At 42.1% G+C, this 15,294-nt stretch overlaps 1 protein-coding gene across 7 annotated transcripts in view; it reads right to left on the bottom strand.

Annotated features, from left to right (window-relative positions):
* The window catches only part of LOC116055648 (RNA binding protein fox-1 homolog 3-like), a 651,886-nt gene that overhangs the window by 250,511 nt on the left and 386,081 nt on the right, over positions 1-15,294 (bottom strand). The window contains exon 1 of one of the 7 annotated variants that reach the window (XM_035997777.1): positions 334-933. The exons of the other annotated variants lie outside the window; for them this stretch is intronic. Within the exon in view, the coding sequence (XP_035853670.1) occupies positions 334-459 (126 nt within the window). The 5' untranslated portion in view covers positions 460-933. Of the gene's footprint in view, positions 1-333; positions 934-15,294 lie in introns of those variants that run through there. 7 annotated transcript variants of the gene reach the window in all.

The raw sequence follows: 15,294 nt of genomic DNA, 5'->3' as shown, positions 1-15,294 counted from the left end.
GTTACATAAAGAAGTGTGATGAAGAGGCAGACGCTGCTGATTAAAGTGGAAGTTTTCAAAAATATGAATGATCAGAGGGAAAAATTGGAGACCATTACAAATAAGAAAAACAGGAGATTTGGGAAGTAGGGTGAGTTGTGGGACACTTTGATGGAGGGATGGAAAATAAGAGAGTTGAAAAAGAGAAATAAAAGAAAGAAGCAGGCACCCCTGGAAAAAAAGAAAGGAAAACAAAACAAAAATGTGAATGGAGGAAAAAAAAGGATACATTTTAGGAGCTGTGAGCTCAGACGGGGGGTGTGCTCATGGGTGGTGTGATGGGTGCTTTCTTACCTGGGGCAGATAGAGGAAAGCAGGGGGGCATTGCAGAGAATGGGGTAACATCCCGGACCCGGACAGTAGCACACAGCCAGAGTTCGTCATAGAGCACAGCATGTGGAGACGGGACACCTTACTCATAGAGACTATGTTACAGCTCCGCTCTGTCTATCTTCTCAACCTCTCTTGACCACTCTCTGTCTGTCTTTACTTCTTGTCCCCTCCCTTATCTCTTCTTTACTTCTGTCAGCGGCAGCGATGAGCAGTCAGAGAGTTGCTACTTCAGTGGATGCAGTAGAGGGATGCCTGCACAGACACACACATACACACGCTACAAACTACCACTGCAGCTGCCAACACACACTCTGAGCAGCCAAAGCGTCGGACGAATCGTGTGTATGTGTGTGTGTGTGTGTGTGTAAGAGTGTGTGTGGGAATCTAATGTGTGCAGACAGGCAAAGTGATCCTTCTGCTTCTGCCCTTCTCTCCTCTGTTTACTTTGAGAAAGAGGTGGAGAAGCCAAGGCACGCAAATGGGTATGGAGGGTGGGAGAGAAGGAGGGACAGAGAAGGGAGGAGGGGAAAAGAAAGACGTGTAGAGGGGGAGGCAGAGGTAAGAGGCGGGACAAAGGAGGCTTGGGGGCTCCGTGAGGAAAGAGAGGGAGCGATTGGAGAAAAGAAGAGGGGTTAGGAGGGAGGGATTTGAGGGGAGAGGAGTGGCTGGTAGTAGGAGAAGGAGGAAGAGGAGGGAGGAGGAGGGAAGTCTCTGGGGGTATTCTAACATCAAATGGGCAAGCATGAGAGAGAGACAGAAACATAGAGAGAAAGAGTGTGTGTGTGCACGCTCACACACATAACAATATGAGAGCAGCTGATCCATGCTGTTAACTCTTTCCAGAGAGGTTCAGGACAGACTAGTCGGAAATAGCCAACTCATAATAGTAACAGCCGTTGTACTGCTGCTGTTTTGCCAAGCTGAAAACTAAAATAAATCACAAACCTGCTCTCCTCAAAGTTTCCCATATACACACGTTTTTATACAAAAATGAAATATAATAAAAAACACTCCATTGATCTCCTCCTCAATACATTAGTCCTCCTGTAAATCAATGTAGCTGTGTACTACTCCAGGATTGACACGATTCCAATGCTATGAGAAAGAATTACAACCAGCTGCCATATGGCTTTGTTCATTTAAAAAAAATATATATTTATCTGCCTTTGCCCCACATATATATCTTACTCTCTAATGGGTTGGATGAAAATAAGGCATTATTGCAAGGTGAAATCAGCCACCCCCAAATTATTTCATTTTATTTAAGAAACAATTAAGGGTGGAAACAATTATAGCGTGTTTAACGCCTTTGCAAAAATCACAGAGCTGATGCAACGGCTTAATTTAATTTATAGCTCAGCTGTAGGGAGGATATTTTCTTTAAGCATAGCATTTCCCTAGAAAGAACAGAGCTAATGGCTGAATAATGAGATACAGGAAAATATACATCCCCCACTCCTTCCTCCCTTCCCGCTCTCCTTCTGTGGGGCCTCAGATGGGGGAAGGCAAGCAGCAGTTTATTTATATTTTGGCGTTATGTTTGTTGTTTGATGTACTACAACACTGACTAAATGATGTAGTTTAATCTGACACTGGTGGAGGGAAGTCACTTTCATACACTTCCTCCACTGAGAGGAAGGGAGGGAGGAGGAAACAGAGGGATGGAGGGAAAAAGAAGAGGAATAGGTTTTTACGCACACACCATTCCACCACTCCATTTTCTACTTGTTTTATCCTTTCTCTCTCTCCCTCTCTCTCTCTCTCTCTCTCTCTCTCTCTCTCTCTCACACACGCACACACACACGCACACACACGCACACACACACACGCACGCACGCACGCACGCACGCACGCACGCACACGCACACGCACACGCGCACGCACGCACGCACGCACGCACACACACACACACACACACCTGCTTTATTCTATCTTGTGTGGTAATTAGTCTGCACAAGTCTCAATCAATCTATTTTGTATTATCAATATAGTGGCATTGTAGTTTTCAGTGAATTTTCTTACTTCATTGACATTAGTTTAGACTATTAGGTATGTCATTACTGGATTAATAACCCCCAATTTATCACATTTAAACAGTTGTTTGTAAAAATGGTAAAAAAAATAAAAAAAAATAAAAAAATGAAATAGAACAAGAAAAAAACGTGTGTCCTTCATGCAGTTAAGTAGTTTTCACATTACTATATCAGAAAAGGAAAGGAAACAAACATACAAAAGCACACATAGAAATCTAATTGAACATACAGTACCTTCTCATACATATCAATCCATACATTTATCTGTACAGTATGGCCTCTTCAAATCAGTCAATATTGCCTGAAAATGAGTTTACCTGAAAATATTGAGCATCAACGACAGGAACAAGCAGATTTGGGAAATGAGCAAATGAAAGAATGAATTATTGCCACTGCAAAATATTTACTTCCGTCCAAAAACTAATGCAAATATAATCCTGAAAAACAACAATACTGATTAAACCATGGAGGTAAAGGCAGCATGCACTCAAACCCAAAAAGCAGCTTCTATGTTAATATTTTGCAGGTGTGTGCAGAGTAAAGCAGACAGACATAGAAAGTTATTTGTTGAGATATGTGACAACACTGGTACATATTGTTTCATTTCTCTTCATTTATTTCATGATTACAATTAATTATCAATTATTAGCTACACACACACACACACACACACACACTCTCTCTCTCTCTCTCTGTCTCTCTCTCTCTCACACACTCACACACACACACACACACACACACACACACACACACACAGGCTGGTTGAATGGCAATCTAATCTCCAATCTAGCTGTAATGTATCATTATCTAAAGATATTGAGTGTGTGCTCATGTGTATATTATGTATATTGTTTTTTATATCAAAATCTAATGCAAAATATATGGAGTGCTACATTACATCTAAAACTGACTTTGAATGAGGTTTTAATAGGAAAATATATATTCTGATGTACATCAATGAGCTTATTAAAAATGTCTCTCACTTAAGGTCACAGTGAAACAAAAAATGATGCCATTTTCTATTAAGAAAGGGCACACATGCATTTTTAACTAAGACTATGCAAGTATAAGTATAGTATAGCAGCCGAATTGATGCATTTTCATACAGCGCATCAAATTCAAATCCATCCACCACATGAATCTCTAGTCATCCCGTGGAGTTTTGCCAGCGGGTAAACACTCCGGCGGGCCACTGGCGCTGTTCTTCTGCATGTATGGCAGTACACAGAGCTAGTTGAAAATCGGCAAACTGTCCCATTAGTTACCAGCTAATGCTCACGCTAGCGGGCTAGCTTGGTTGGTAAGGTGCTACTGAACGCTGAACAAGACATGTTAGGGGACCAAAATGTTCCAATTTACTTTGATGAAGGGAAAACACACTCTTAGAGGGTTAATGTTTTAAGATGAAAACACCCCAAAACAAGTTCACGGCTATTTTAATGTACACAGTGCTATGAATATGCATTGCTAAGCATCTATCATGATTGAAAGGTCAGCGTGTAGCTATGCCCTAAAGCATCCCCTGCTTTATTGTCTATTTTGAATTCAATGGAACCATAATTGACACAATGAACATTATGCTGTATTGAATTTGTTTTGAAACTAGCGATTGACCATAAACTCATTATGAAAATGTTTACTGAGGTAATATATCAAGACAAAAGTAGGCTCATTTTCTCAGAGACTTCTATACAATCAGACTTCTTAAAGCAAACAATGGAGTTGCCCCCTGCTGGCCATTAGAAAGAATGCAGGTTTAAAGACTCAGAAGCTATGTCCAGTATTTTCTACAGTCTTTGAGTTCTACATTCTCACATTTTGTCACGCTACAATCTAATTTTTGTCCAACTACTTCCAGTCTCTGCACTAAAGCTTGGGATTTGTGTACTGCAAAATCATCCAAAAGAAATATATTTATTGTGTGAGATTGGGCATATCTTGATCCAGACCGCAATATATACAGCAAAACCTTAAAGACATTACATTACAGAAGCAAGAGTCACTTTGTGATTTCAGCTGAAGTGTATTTTTCCTTACAATCTTGTCTGGGGCAGCTTTAATGCAATCTTGACTTTCTGTCCTCTCAGTCACTCAATAAACTGTCACCAATTACTTGTAACCTCCAATGCATTTTATTGCTAGTAATGCATAATGTCATATCAGAGGCGAGGCAGTAGCATGTTGATCAGTTTCTCCTCTGAAATGTAAAGTAGAGCACAGACAACATCACTCACTCCATCTCCATGTTAACCAATGCAAATGACACCTATTGTAGTTGTTTGTCTATTATCATCTGCCATTGATCTTTCTCACCACAGTCACACCTCTCAAGGAAGTTTGGCAGCTAAACATTTTTTGCAGTATTATTTATGCAGTTACCTGGGTATGATGAAAACTTAAAAGGCCGGTGACATTGAGGCTTCAAAGCCCCGCCTCAGCATCAAAGCCAGTTTGAACGTATTGAAATATTTATCATTTTTATTCTCACAGCAGATGGATCTGCTGGTTCTTAATACCATGGGAAGCATGTGGGGGGGTAGAGAGGTCAGTGAATGTTGGTACAATTGTGTGTGGGTTTGCATGTTGTAACTACTTAAAGGGCTCATATTATGCTCATCTTCAGGTTCATAATTATATTTAGAGGTTATATCAAAATAGGTTTACATGGTTTAATTTTAAAAAACAACACCATCTTTTTGTTGTACTGCACATTGCTGCAGCTCCTCTTTTCACCCTGTGTGTTGAGCTCTCTGTTTTAGCTACAGAGTGAGACCTCTCACTTCTGTTCCATCTTTGTTGGGAGTCGCACATGCTCAGTAGCTAGGTAAGGACTACTAGCCAGTCAGAAGCAGAGTATGAGGGCGTGCCCTGACAGTAGCTAGGTAAGGACTATTAGCCAGTCAGAAACAGAGTATGAGGGCGTGTCCTGACAGTACCTAGGTAAGGACTACTAGCCAGTCAGAAGCAGAGTATGAGGGCGTGCCCTGACAGTAGCTAGGTAAGGACTACTAGCCAGTCAGAAGCAGAGTATGAGGGCGTGTCCTGACAGTACCTAGGTAAGGACTACTAGCCAGTCAGAAGCAGAGTATGAGGGCGTGCCCTGACAGTACCTAGGTAAGGACTACTAGCCAGTCAGAAGCAGAGTATGAGGGCGTGCCCTGACAGTACCTAGGTAAGGACTACTAGCCAGTCAGAAGCAGAGTATGAGGCCGTGTCCTGACAGTACCTAGGTAAGGACTACTAGCCAGTCAGAAGCAGAGTATGAGGGCGTGCCCTGACAGTACCTAGGTAAGGACTACTAGCCAGTCAGAAGCAGAGTATGAGGGCGTGCCCTGACAGTACCTAGGTAAGGACTACTAGCCAGTCAGAAGCAGAGTATGAGGGTGTGCCCTGACAGTAACTAGGTAAGGACTACTAGCCAGTCAGAAGCAGAGTATGAGGGCGTGCCACGCTAGCAGTTAGGTGAGCATTATAACGTGTGTTCCAAAGTGACCACGTCTGTCTCTGAAGTAAAGGCTGGACTACAATAGAGCTGTTTGGAGCAGTTTGTGAACAGTGTTTTCTGTTGGAGATGGTAAGTCCCTTTGGGGGGGACTTTGGGCTTTTTCACTTTGTAAACCTATAACATGCACAAAATAATATATAACACTATAAAGGAAAGGGAAAAAGCCCAAAAGCATAATATGAGCACTTTAAAAACAGCACAAAAAGAAACAAACTGACTCAGAGCAAAAAGAAACCATGTGAACGCAAAACTGCTCCACATTTACACTGAGTGCAAAGGACAGCGAGTGAGAGACAATGAAAATGAGTTACAAATGAGAGAGAGAGAGGTACTGCCTGTGTGCAGCAGGAGACACAGGAGCCCTTATGCAAAGCGCAGGCAGGTTGACTCGGCAGGAGAAGTGACTTTGAAGGCGGCGGCAGGTCCCTGCTGGCGGGGCAAGGCAATGTTCAGAAAGGTTTTTGAGAGGAATCAAAGCGGCCTGAGACTTGACAGGGCAACGACATTAGGCATTCTCCCCCCTTCATCCCCTAAGGTGCTTGTCCTCTGCAAGGTGGAACCACACTTACAAAGCCAATGAAGAAACAAAAAAAGCCCTGTCTCTTTCTCCTTTCCTTGTTTTCTTCAAACACACACAACACACACACACACACACACACACACACACACAACACACACATAAAACACACACACACACGTACACAAGCATGCACGCACGCACACACACACAATTGTTTTTTTTAAGATACATTCATTGTTGGTGTGGGTCTGAACCCTGATGGGTTGTGTTGACAATAAGAAAAATAAAGACTATCACCACACTCATACATTAAAGGCTGTGACACACCCGACGGCCGACCGTCAGCAGTAAAGCCAGTTGGACTAATCAGTCTCCCCGAGGTCCAAAAAGTGCCTCAGAACACAACTAAGAGACGCCGACTTGAGCGTACGCTCTGCGCATGCGCAAGACGTAATACGTAATATGTCTCCATAACAGCAGGCAGCGCTAATCTGTATTGGAGGCCCAAAAAATGAACGGGTCACGCGGGTCTGGCTTCTCCCGAATTTCATAATGGCGGCTCGATCGGAATACAATCTCGTATTTTATGAAAATAGTTCACTGAAACGTGTTTCTGAAAACATTTGAAGAGAGAAATAGGCCGTGCAGTTGCTGAATCTGTCTTCATTTCAGATCAACAAAGGTCAGTTTAAAAGATTTTCGTCAGATTTTGAGAGCCGTTCGTCACGTTCCGGTAAGTGTTTTAACATAAGTGCACTGATTCGCTAGTCAAGGGCTAGCACTCCACCAATCAGATTGGTCATTGAGTCCGACTGCCCGCCTTCCGATTCAACATGTCAAATCGGCCCAAATGAAGGCTGACAGCATGGGCGTAAATCTGATCTAACAGTAGGGGGGGACAATAAACATAACATTTCTGAAGAGCAATTTTTGAAGGGGACACAAATAATACAGCCACAATTATACTCGTAGAGGACATGTGTACACAGAGGAAAGCCTTACTATCATTAGTGTAGCATGGAGACTGTACCATTATCCTTCTTTTCAGTGTGTCTCTTGATTCAATGAAAAAGCTGACTAAATTGACAAAAATATTCTTCTTTAAAACCATGCATTTATTTTTAAATTGTTTACAATCAAGCCACAAAAATACCTTAAAACATAGTGACTTATTTTGAAAAAGTGTCCCCATATAAAAGAAATACAATGCTTTTGTACACTTGTTAAATTAGCTGATCATAATGTAAATTAGTGAGCCACTGGTAAAGCTCATCTGCTAACCCTGACAGCCACACACCTCCAAAAATATGAACTAAGCTCAACACACTTACATGAGACTCTCCACCTGACTGTCCCTGGTCTCCCTGAGACTCTCCACCTGACTGTCCCTGGTCTCCCTGAGACTCTCCACCTGACTGTCCCTCAGTTCTTTCTGTCTCCTTTGCCTGTGACATTTCCATAAGCACCCATTCTTATAAAGATGTTACCAAATTGTCTTGATATGAGGACTTATGTCTGGTTTTCTTTCCTCTGTCATTTTATCTGGGCAACAACAACACAAATCTTTAACGTCAGATGTCTATGAGTTAGGTTCATAGGTTCACCACGCAGCCACTTAACTTCATATTGAGCAAAACACAACTGTAGATCTTCAATATTAACCCTAATATCAGTTCACACACATAACGTTAGGCTTATCGCCGTGGTAACGTTAGTTGTAGTGGGTGCATTTATATCCAACAAGCTATTAAACAAGCTAGGTAACGTTACATTACATTACACTAGCATAGCAAACTTTTTTTGTCATGAGTAATTCATTAATTACTCAGCATCATTTCTATTTGAGAAAAGAACAACTTCATCCGATGTTTAATGTGAATAAAACAGCCTTGAACCGCCTACTTGTACATGTGACTGTGAGTCGAGTGCAGATCCTGACATACACCATGCAGTGGACCAAACCACTGTGAGGCAAGGGAGGGGGAACTCAAAATGTTTCTAAACTTAAAAAGCATTGTTGGGGGTTTGTATTGTTTTACTACTTACACAGATATTTTAAGTATACATCATTATGTCAATTACAATACGCAACAGTGTTTTAATGATATTTCTAGGGGGGGACAACCCTTAGATGGGGGGGGTCCTGACCCCCCCGACCCCCCTGGGATTTACGCCCTTGGCTGACAGCTCCTCCAACTGACGACGGCGCGGAACACACCGAACAGACTCGAGTCACTGACCTCGCCAGACTGTCAGACGTCGGGTTGGTGTGTCAGCATCTTAAAACTGACCACAAAGTTCTGAAAAAAGGATGACAATTTAAACACAGCATCATTTTCCAATGAGTGACTGTGGTATCAGCACAGAACTGTAAGCTGTCTGCATACAAAAAATGCAAAAAGTGCAAAAATGTAAGGAATGCCACAAGACAAAGGGTTAGGGTGTTTACACGTTCCGGTTTTGCTTACAATATACTCTATAGGAAGCCTCAGTGTAAATTATCGCTCACTTCCATGCTACATCATTAATTCATAAAGGCAATTTATGATTTATGAAGAGCGGCCATTAATATCTACAATATCTATATTTTTTATTAGACAGTATTCAGTAATCCTGTAATCCATCTAATATGATATGACATATCGAAGACTGAGATAAATGAAAAGAAACACACATTGACAAGGCATCGTGAAACACAAAACTGAATTACATCTTTGAATGAACTAAATTTCTCTAACCCAGTATGGCCTGGCTTGGAATGGCCTTGCTGTCAAAGGAGAGAGCCTATTCTTTCCATGTCGCTAAACCAAATTGAGTTTGACCTCACACTGGGCCTGATTGCATTGGAGCACAACTCCAACATATGATTACTCCGCTCCAGTTGGGTTATTAGGGAATAATAGTAAATCTAATTGGAAGGTAATTAGTGTAGAATTGCTCGCTGCAGTGCTATGCGTGTGTGGGAGGGTGTGTGTGTCCAGTGCTGATTAGAACAAGGTGAAAGGGATGTCCCCCTAAAAGCCATTATGACAGTAAGATAGGTCTTACAGATGCTCAAACAAAGAGACTTAAGATATTTGATATAATATTTTTGCATTACGAGACAGATTGCTGCATTGTGTAAAATTGTGTGTGTGTGTGTGTGTGTGTGTGTGTGTGTGTGTGTTTGTGTGTGTGTGTGTGTGTGTGTTTGTGTGTGTGTGTGTGTGTGTGTGTGTGTTTGTGTGTTTGTGTGTGTGTGTGTGTGTGTGTGTTTGTGTGTGTGTGTGTGTGTGTGTGTGTGTGTGTTTGTGTGTGTGTGTGTGTGTGTGTGTGTGTGTGTGTGTGTGTGCGTGTGTGCGTTTGTGTGCGTGTGTGTGCGTGTGTGTGCGTTTGTGTGCGTGTGTGTGTCTGTGTGTGTGTGTGTGTGTGTGTGTGCGTGTGTGCGTTTGTGTGCGTGTGCGTGCGTGTGCGTGCGTGTGCGTGTGTGTGCGTTTGTGTGCGTGTGTGTGTCTGTGTGTGTGTGTGTGTGTGTGTGTGTGTGTGTATGTGTGTGTGTGTGTGTGTGTGTGTGTGTGTGTGTGTGTGTGTGTGTATGTGTGTGTGTGTGTGTGTGTGTGTGTGTGTGTGTGTGTGTATAAGTATGTCTGTCTGTCTTTTGTATATCTGGAAAACAGCTCATCCGATCTACTTCACACTTGGCAGGAGTATTGTTATGTACCCAATGAACTTGACGTTTTGAATTGAGGGTAGTTTGAACAGCGTTCAATATTAATTAACTGTAAATAAACTAATGCAGACAAGACCCTAGGCAACTGCCTACCTATGTCATATGGTAACCGCCTAGTCCTGCTTTCTAAATGAACGTAAAGTGAAAAGAGAGGCATTATTATCACAATGTACTTAAATGTACTTAACGTCTGTTCAAGGTGAAGCTTTCAACTCTAATTTAATGCTGGATCCTTCAACTCTCTGGGCATTGACAGAAACCTTAGAATTTACACTTTTGTAATGTCTCCACTGCCAACTAATCAGTGTTGGGCAAGTTACTCAGAAAGTGTAATATGTTACTCTTAACTTATTAATCAATAAAATAATAATATTAATTTACTTAGTATCTGAAGTAATTAGATATGTTACTTGTTATATTACCTTCGCCACACCCCAAAAAACAAAAAACAAAAACAAACAAACAAAAGAAAACAATTGCACAACCTGCCAGCTCCTTTAGAACTCATTCCAGTTATTGGAACAATTAACCTTACAGGAGGAGTCAACAATCAGCCAACATTCTGCATTCAGTTACTGTATGTTAACTATTGCACATTTACATACATTTACTTGTTACGTTTTTTGTCGAGTTTCACATATGCTTACATCATGAAAAGGACCTGGCGATGCAGATTCCCATAACCATAGTAACTCGCTGTGCCTGTGTGCACAAGGTGAGAGAGGAGAGGGACGCTGCTCTGCTCTGCTCACAGTGACATGTTGGATGTCAGCGAGGTAACCAACACGGCTCAAAGCCTTTATATGATGACAATACTTCCAGCTGTTTAGTAAGGTTTTTGGCTAGTAGCCGACGTGACCTGCCCTGGCCCTGTCCTGCTGTGGCCTAAATTATGACAAGCATACACGTCATCATATAAGAAAGCTGACCTTGGACTAAAAACAAATCACATTTGGGTAACGCAGTAATGGGTTACTTGGATTAGTAACTGTAATATAATTACTGTTTTGGAAATTGTAATCCCTTACACTACTTGTTACTGTGGAAAGTAATAATATTACAGTAACATTACTAAGTAATGCGTAACTGCCCAACACTACAACTAATATGTGATTTTTTAAATTACGTGAATTAGATAATAAATTCACAGTAGGTAACATTCCGCAGGGAACAAACCCAACATTGTGTTTGCATCTCTATTCATATGCCAATTAGCTTCAGTATTGTTGGAGGACCTACGTCACACTGCACAATGCCCATTATAAACCAGATAAAATACCATACAGGTTCAAGCATAAGTCATTTGGAGACAAGCTTTGCATTTTGGAAGATGGTTGGCATTCTGAATGTCGATATCTGTGCTCCACACACAGCAGAGCAGAGAGGTAGAGTGTGTTACACAGTGTAACACGTGTACTAAACTGGGAACGATACAGAGGAGATTAGTAACGGACCTAGGCTGTCAGTATGTATTCTCACTGTTCACCTTAGTTTACCAAAATCTTGAAATTTGGAAAATTCTTGAAGACTTGAGCTGCTGCTGCAGACAAACTAGCCCCTCTCTCTACCAGCGGTAAATCCACATGGCCAATTATTAAGCATGTCCATGACATCATCAGACCGTGATGATGTCTGCCTTCTTCATTCATTCCAAACTTCCCTCAGTATTTTGAATATGATTTATTTTATTGACAATAGCTCAGGCAAATGTTCACCCGCCGGCCACTGACTTGGGCTTAACGGTGAACAGCCCTGTTTTCATATTCAGTGTAAAGGGCCATTGGCCCTCCCACTGCCAACTCTTGGTAACAAAACAACAGACATACTTTTTTTTTTTCAGGATGCAAATTAGTTGTATAAAACAATGGAGCAGAAGAAAGTGGTTGTGCTTGTTACATACCTAAGACCTCACCTCAAGTAAACAAAACGTTAAGTCCGACACAATGGGAAGGTAATGTTTTTTCACGAATTCCAGCACACACAATTTTGAAGGTAGTAGTGAAAGAACTCCTTTTTATCTGTCACTTAAATATTTTAGCATTCTTTTAAGAGACAGGGCCTGACCAGACATCCAATGGCAACTTCTTGCAGTTTTCAATACTCACCACAACTTGATCAGTCCCCAAAAAAGGTTTTTAGAATGAATACCCATTAATACCCAGCCCTACTTTCTTCTCTTTCTCCTCTCCTCTCCTCTCCTCTCCTCTCCTCTCCTCTCCTCTCCTCTCCTCTCCCCTCAGAGGCGTAATAGAGGGCCTGACATGGCAGTATTTCATCCAAACCTGGTTGACACGCAGGGTTCCACGCAGGGGGAGCAGCCCGGGACAGAGGCCCCCGCCAGTGGGCCGTGAGGCAACAAGAGCTCCCCAGAGGACAGTGGAGGGATGGAGCCTTTAATGTTCAGCAAATCTGTTAAAGGAACATCTATCATTGATGCCCCAGCTGCCCAGCCAAGAGGCCATGGCAGACGTCAGGTACTCATCACTCCATCCATTGTTCCTCCTCACTTGTTTTACCTCACCTTTTTCAGATAAACCCTCTTCACCCTTCTTCTCTCTCCATAAGACACACACACACACACACACACACACACACACACACACACACACACACACACACACACCCTCTGTGTTTGTTTCAATCAAACAGGATGAATTGCTGCAGAGGAGTAGAGAAAAGGATGAAATAGACTATATTTGCTTCTTTATCTTCATGCATTCAGAAACAAAATAAGTCCCAGATCGTCAGGATGCAGTCCAGTGGCTTTTTATATTTTGACGTCACAGAAAAGCAATTCTCAATCTGCCCTGTTCTGCTTTAGCACTCCCAATGGTCGACAGCAATACATCTCTTAGCCATACGCACACACACAAACAAACACACAAACAAACACACACACACACACACACACACACACTACAAGAGCCAGTAATATATCTCTGGGAGAATGTAAGTGCACCACCACTAACATTTGCATTTCTGTGGAACGAGTGCATCTGATTTATAGAAGCAGAGGAGGCCTGAAGCATCTTGGGAAATGAGGCAGGTGGATGGAAACTACGTTTCCCAGAGGCAGGATGTTTTGGCCATGTCAGCAGCAAGCATTACAGAGATGCTGTTTTGCAGTGCTGGTGAATTTCCGAAACAAGAGAGAGAAAGAAAGAGGGAAGAAGGAAAGAAGGAGGCATGAATAAGCAGCAAAACAGCTTTGTGTGAGAGCATGAATTTTCAAGAGGATTTCAAAACTTGAGAAGGGAGAAGTTAGGGGTGGTTTCCTCAAGCAGAATTATTCGTTCTTTAGAGCATCAAAGCCTGCTTTTTATTTAATCTAGAAGGAAGAGGGCATGAGAGTAAAAAGAGGAGAGGAAAAGAGGCATTGAGCTAAAGCATTATTGAAATGGAATAAAACTGGAAAGAGAGAGTGGAAAATAATGAGAAAAGAAGGCCCAGGAGGAACCCAGAGGGAGATAATACAGAGTGGTGAGCAGACGCAGAAACAACAAACCTTTTTTGTCATGCTATTGTTACTGCTCCTCCATTCCTGTTCTCCGCTCAGTAAATAAGAGAGGGGGATGAGTGGGAGAACAAACTGAGTCTGCAGAGAGGAAATTACAGAATGGATGGATTTAACAGAGTAGGAGGACTGAGTGGGAACAGGGGATGAGAGAGAAAAGTGAAAAAACTGAAGGCAGACAGCCAAATTAGTGGACATAAGCGGATAGAGGGATGAGGGGAAGAGGAGTGACAAGAGGGAGGGCGAGAATCCCCGTCGAGTTGCTCTCTGTATTATCTATCAAGTCTGACTCATAAATTTCCTGTGTGCTGCGAGCTGATTTATCCGCAGTCAGATGGGTAATTCTGCCTCCCTGGGGACTGAAAACCCCACCGTCCCTCCCACCACAACTTTTGAGTGCTGCAACAGTCCACCTCACACAGCCCAGGCTGCTCATCTGGGGATTTTAAGTCACACACACCAGTATCAAATCCTTTTGTGAGCCATTTACTTTCCTTCGCAATGTCTAAGTTTTTCTGTGATGTCTGCACAATATCGACAAGTCTGTTATATGTTATATGTAAGATCAATCTCATCACGACAGACTAATTAAAGAAGTATATACAGTGCAAATTAGTTATCTTCAGTCTTTTGGTTAAAATTAATAAAAAATAGCAAAGACTGATTCTGTGACTGGACAGGCAGCAACAAAATGTTTTGAGACTTCTAAAATTAATCTTAAATGCAAGTAAAAAAAAAATAAAGCCCTGGTGTAACCAAACAGCCCACTGCCTATGTAATTAATGAAACCTGAACGGTAACAACCAGAGACTTTAGAAATATAGCATGTTTGTCAAATTAAAGCATTTCTTACAGTAATTCAATTTGGTCACAGACTCACATGTGCATACAGATAACCTCAACTACTGTGTAACTGAAACAGTATCTGTAAAAGTTGTATCTAGTTTGTCCTTTATCCATCTTAAGCACATGTCTTTGGCAAGATCAATGTCCATCAAGACAAGGGCGGGCGTGACGGCTCCATGTCGAGCAATCTCCAAAACCTCTTGCCATTTTAACATTTAATCAACGGTCAGTCTGACTGTCTGCAGGACCACACAACCCAAACAAAGTCAAACTCTGCAGCTACACCTCATGAAAGAGACATGGCAACCTGTCATACCCCACGGCGTCTGTGCTTGGTTGAGATCCTCATCTACGAATCAGCTCACATTCAGAGCCGAAGACGAGCTTTCCCTCATTGACGTCAACTCAACTTAGTAACTGGACTTTGACCCCCGTCAATAAACTGTGTCTATCTCTCCACCCATCTCTCTCCTTCTGTTTCTCCATGTCTCTCTCTCTCTCTCTCTCTCTCTCTCTCTCTCTCTCTCTCTGTCTCTCACTCTCTCTCTCTCTCTCTCTCTCTCTCTCTCTCTCTTTCTCTCTCTCTCCATAGCCCGTGGTAATGCTTCCTCAGTGTGCTTAAGCAGCACTGTGAACATTGGGTCTATAAGAAAGATCATATATTTTACATGACACAGTACAGCCTGGAATCTACACTCTCAACAAAAAAGCTTCCATGTAACACTAGAAGACCTTCCATTTGCCCTGAACCACAGTACATGCTGTTTGTTCATCAGATTCTGCTTGGGGCCCAGA

This window comes from Sander lucioperca, chromosome 22 (assembly GCF_008315115.2).
Source record: "Sander lucioperca isolate FBNREF2018 chromosome 22, SLUC_FBN_1.2, whole genome shotgun sequence".
Classification (NCBI taxonomy): Eukaryota; Metazoa; Chordata; class Actinopteri; order Perciformes; family Percidae; genus Sander; species Sander lucioperca.
Note: the sequence above shows the minus strand (reverse complement) of the source record. Positions and strands in the feature narration are given on the sequence as shown.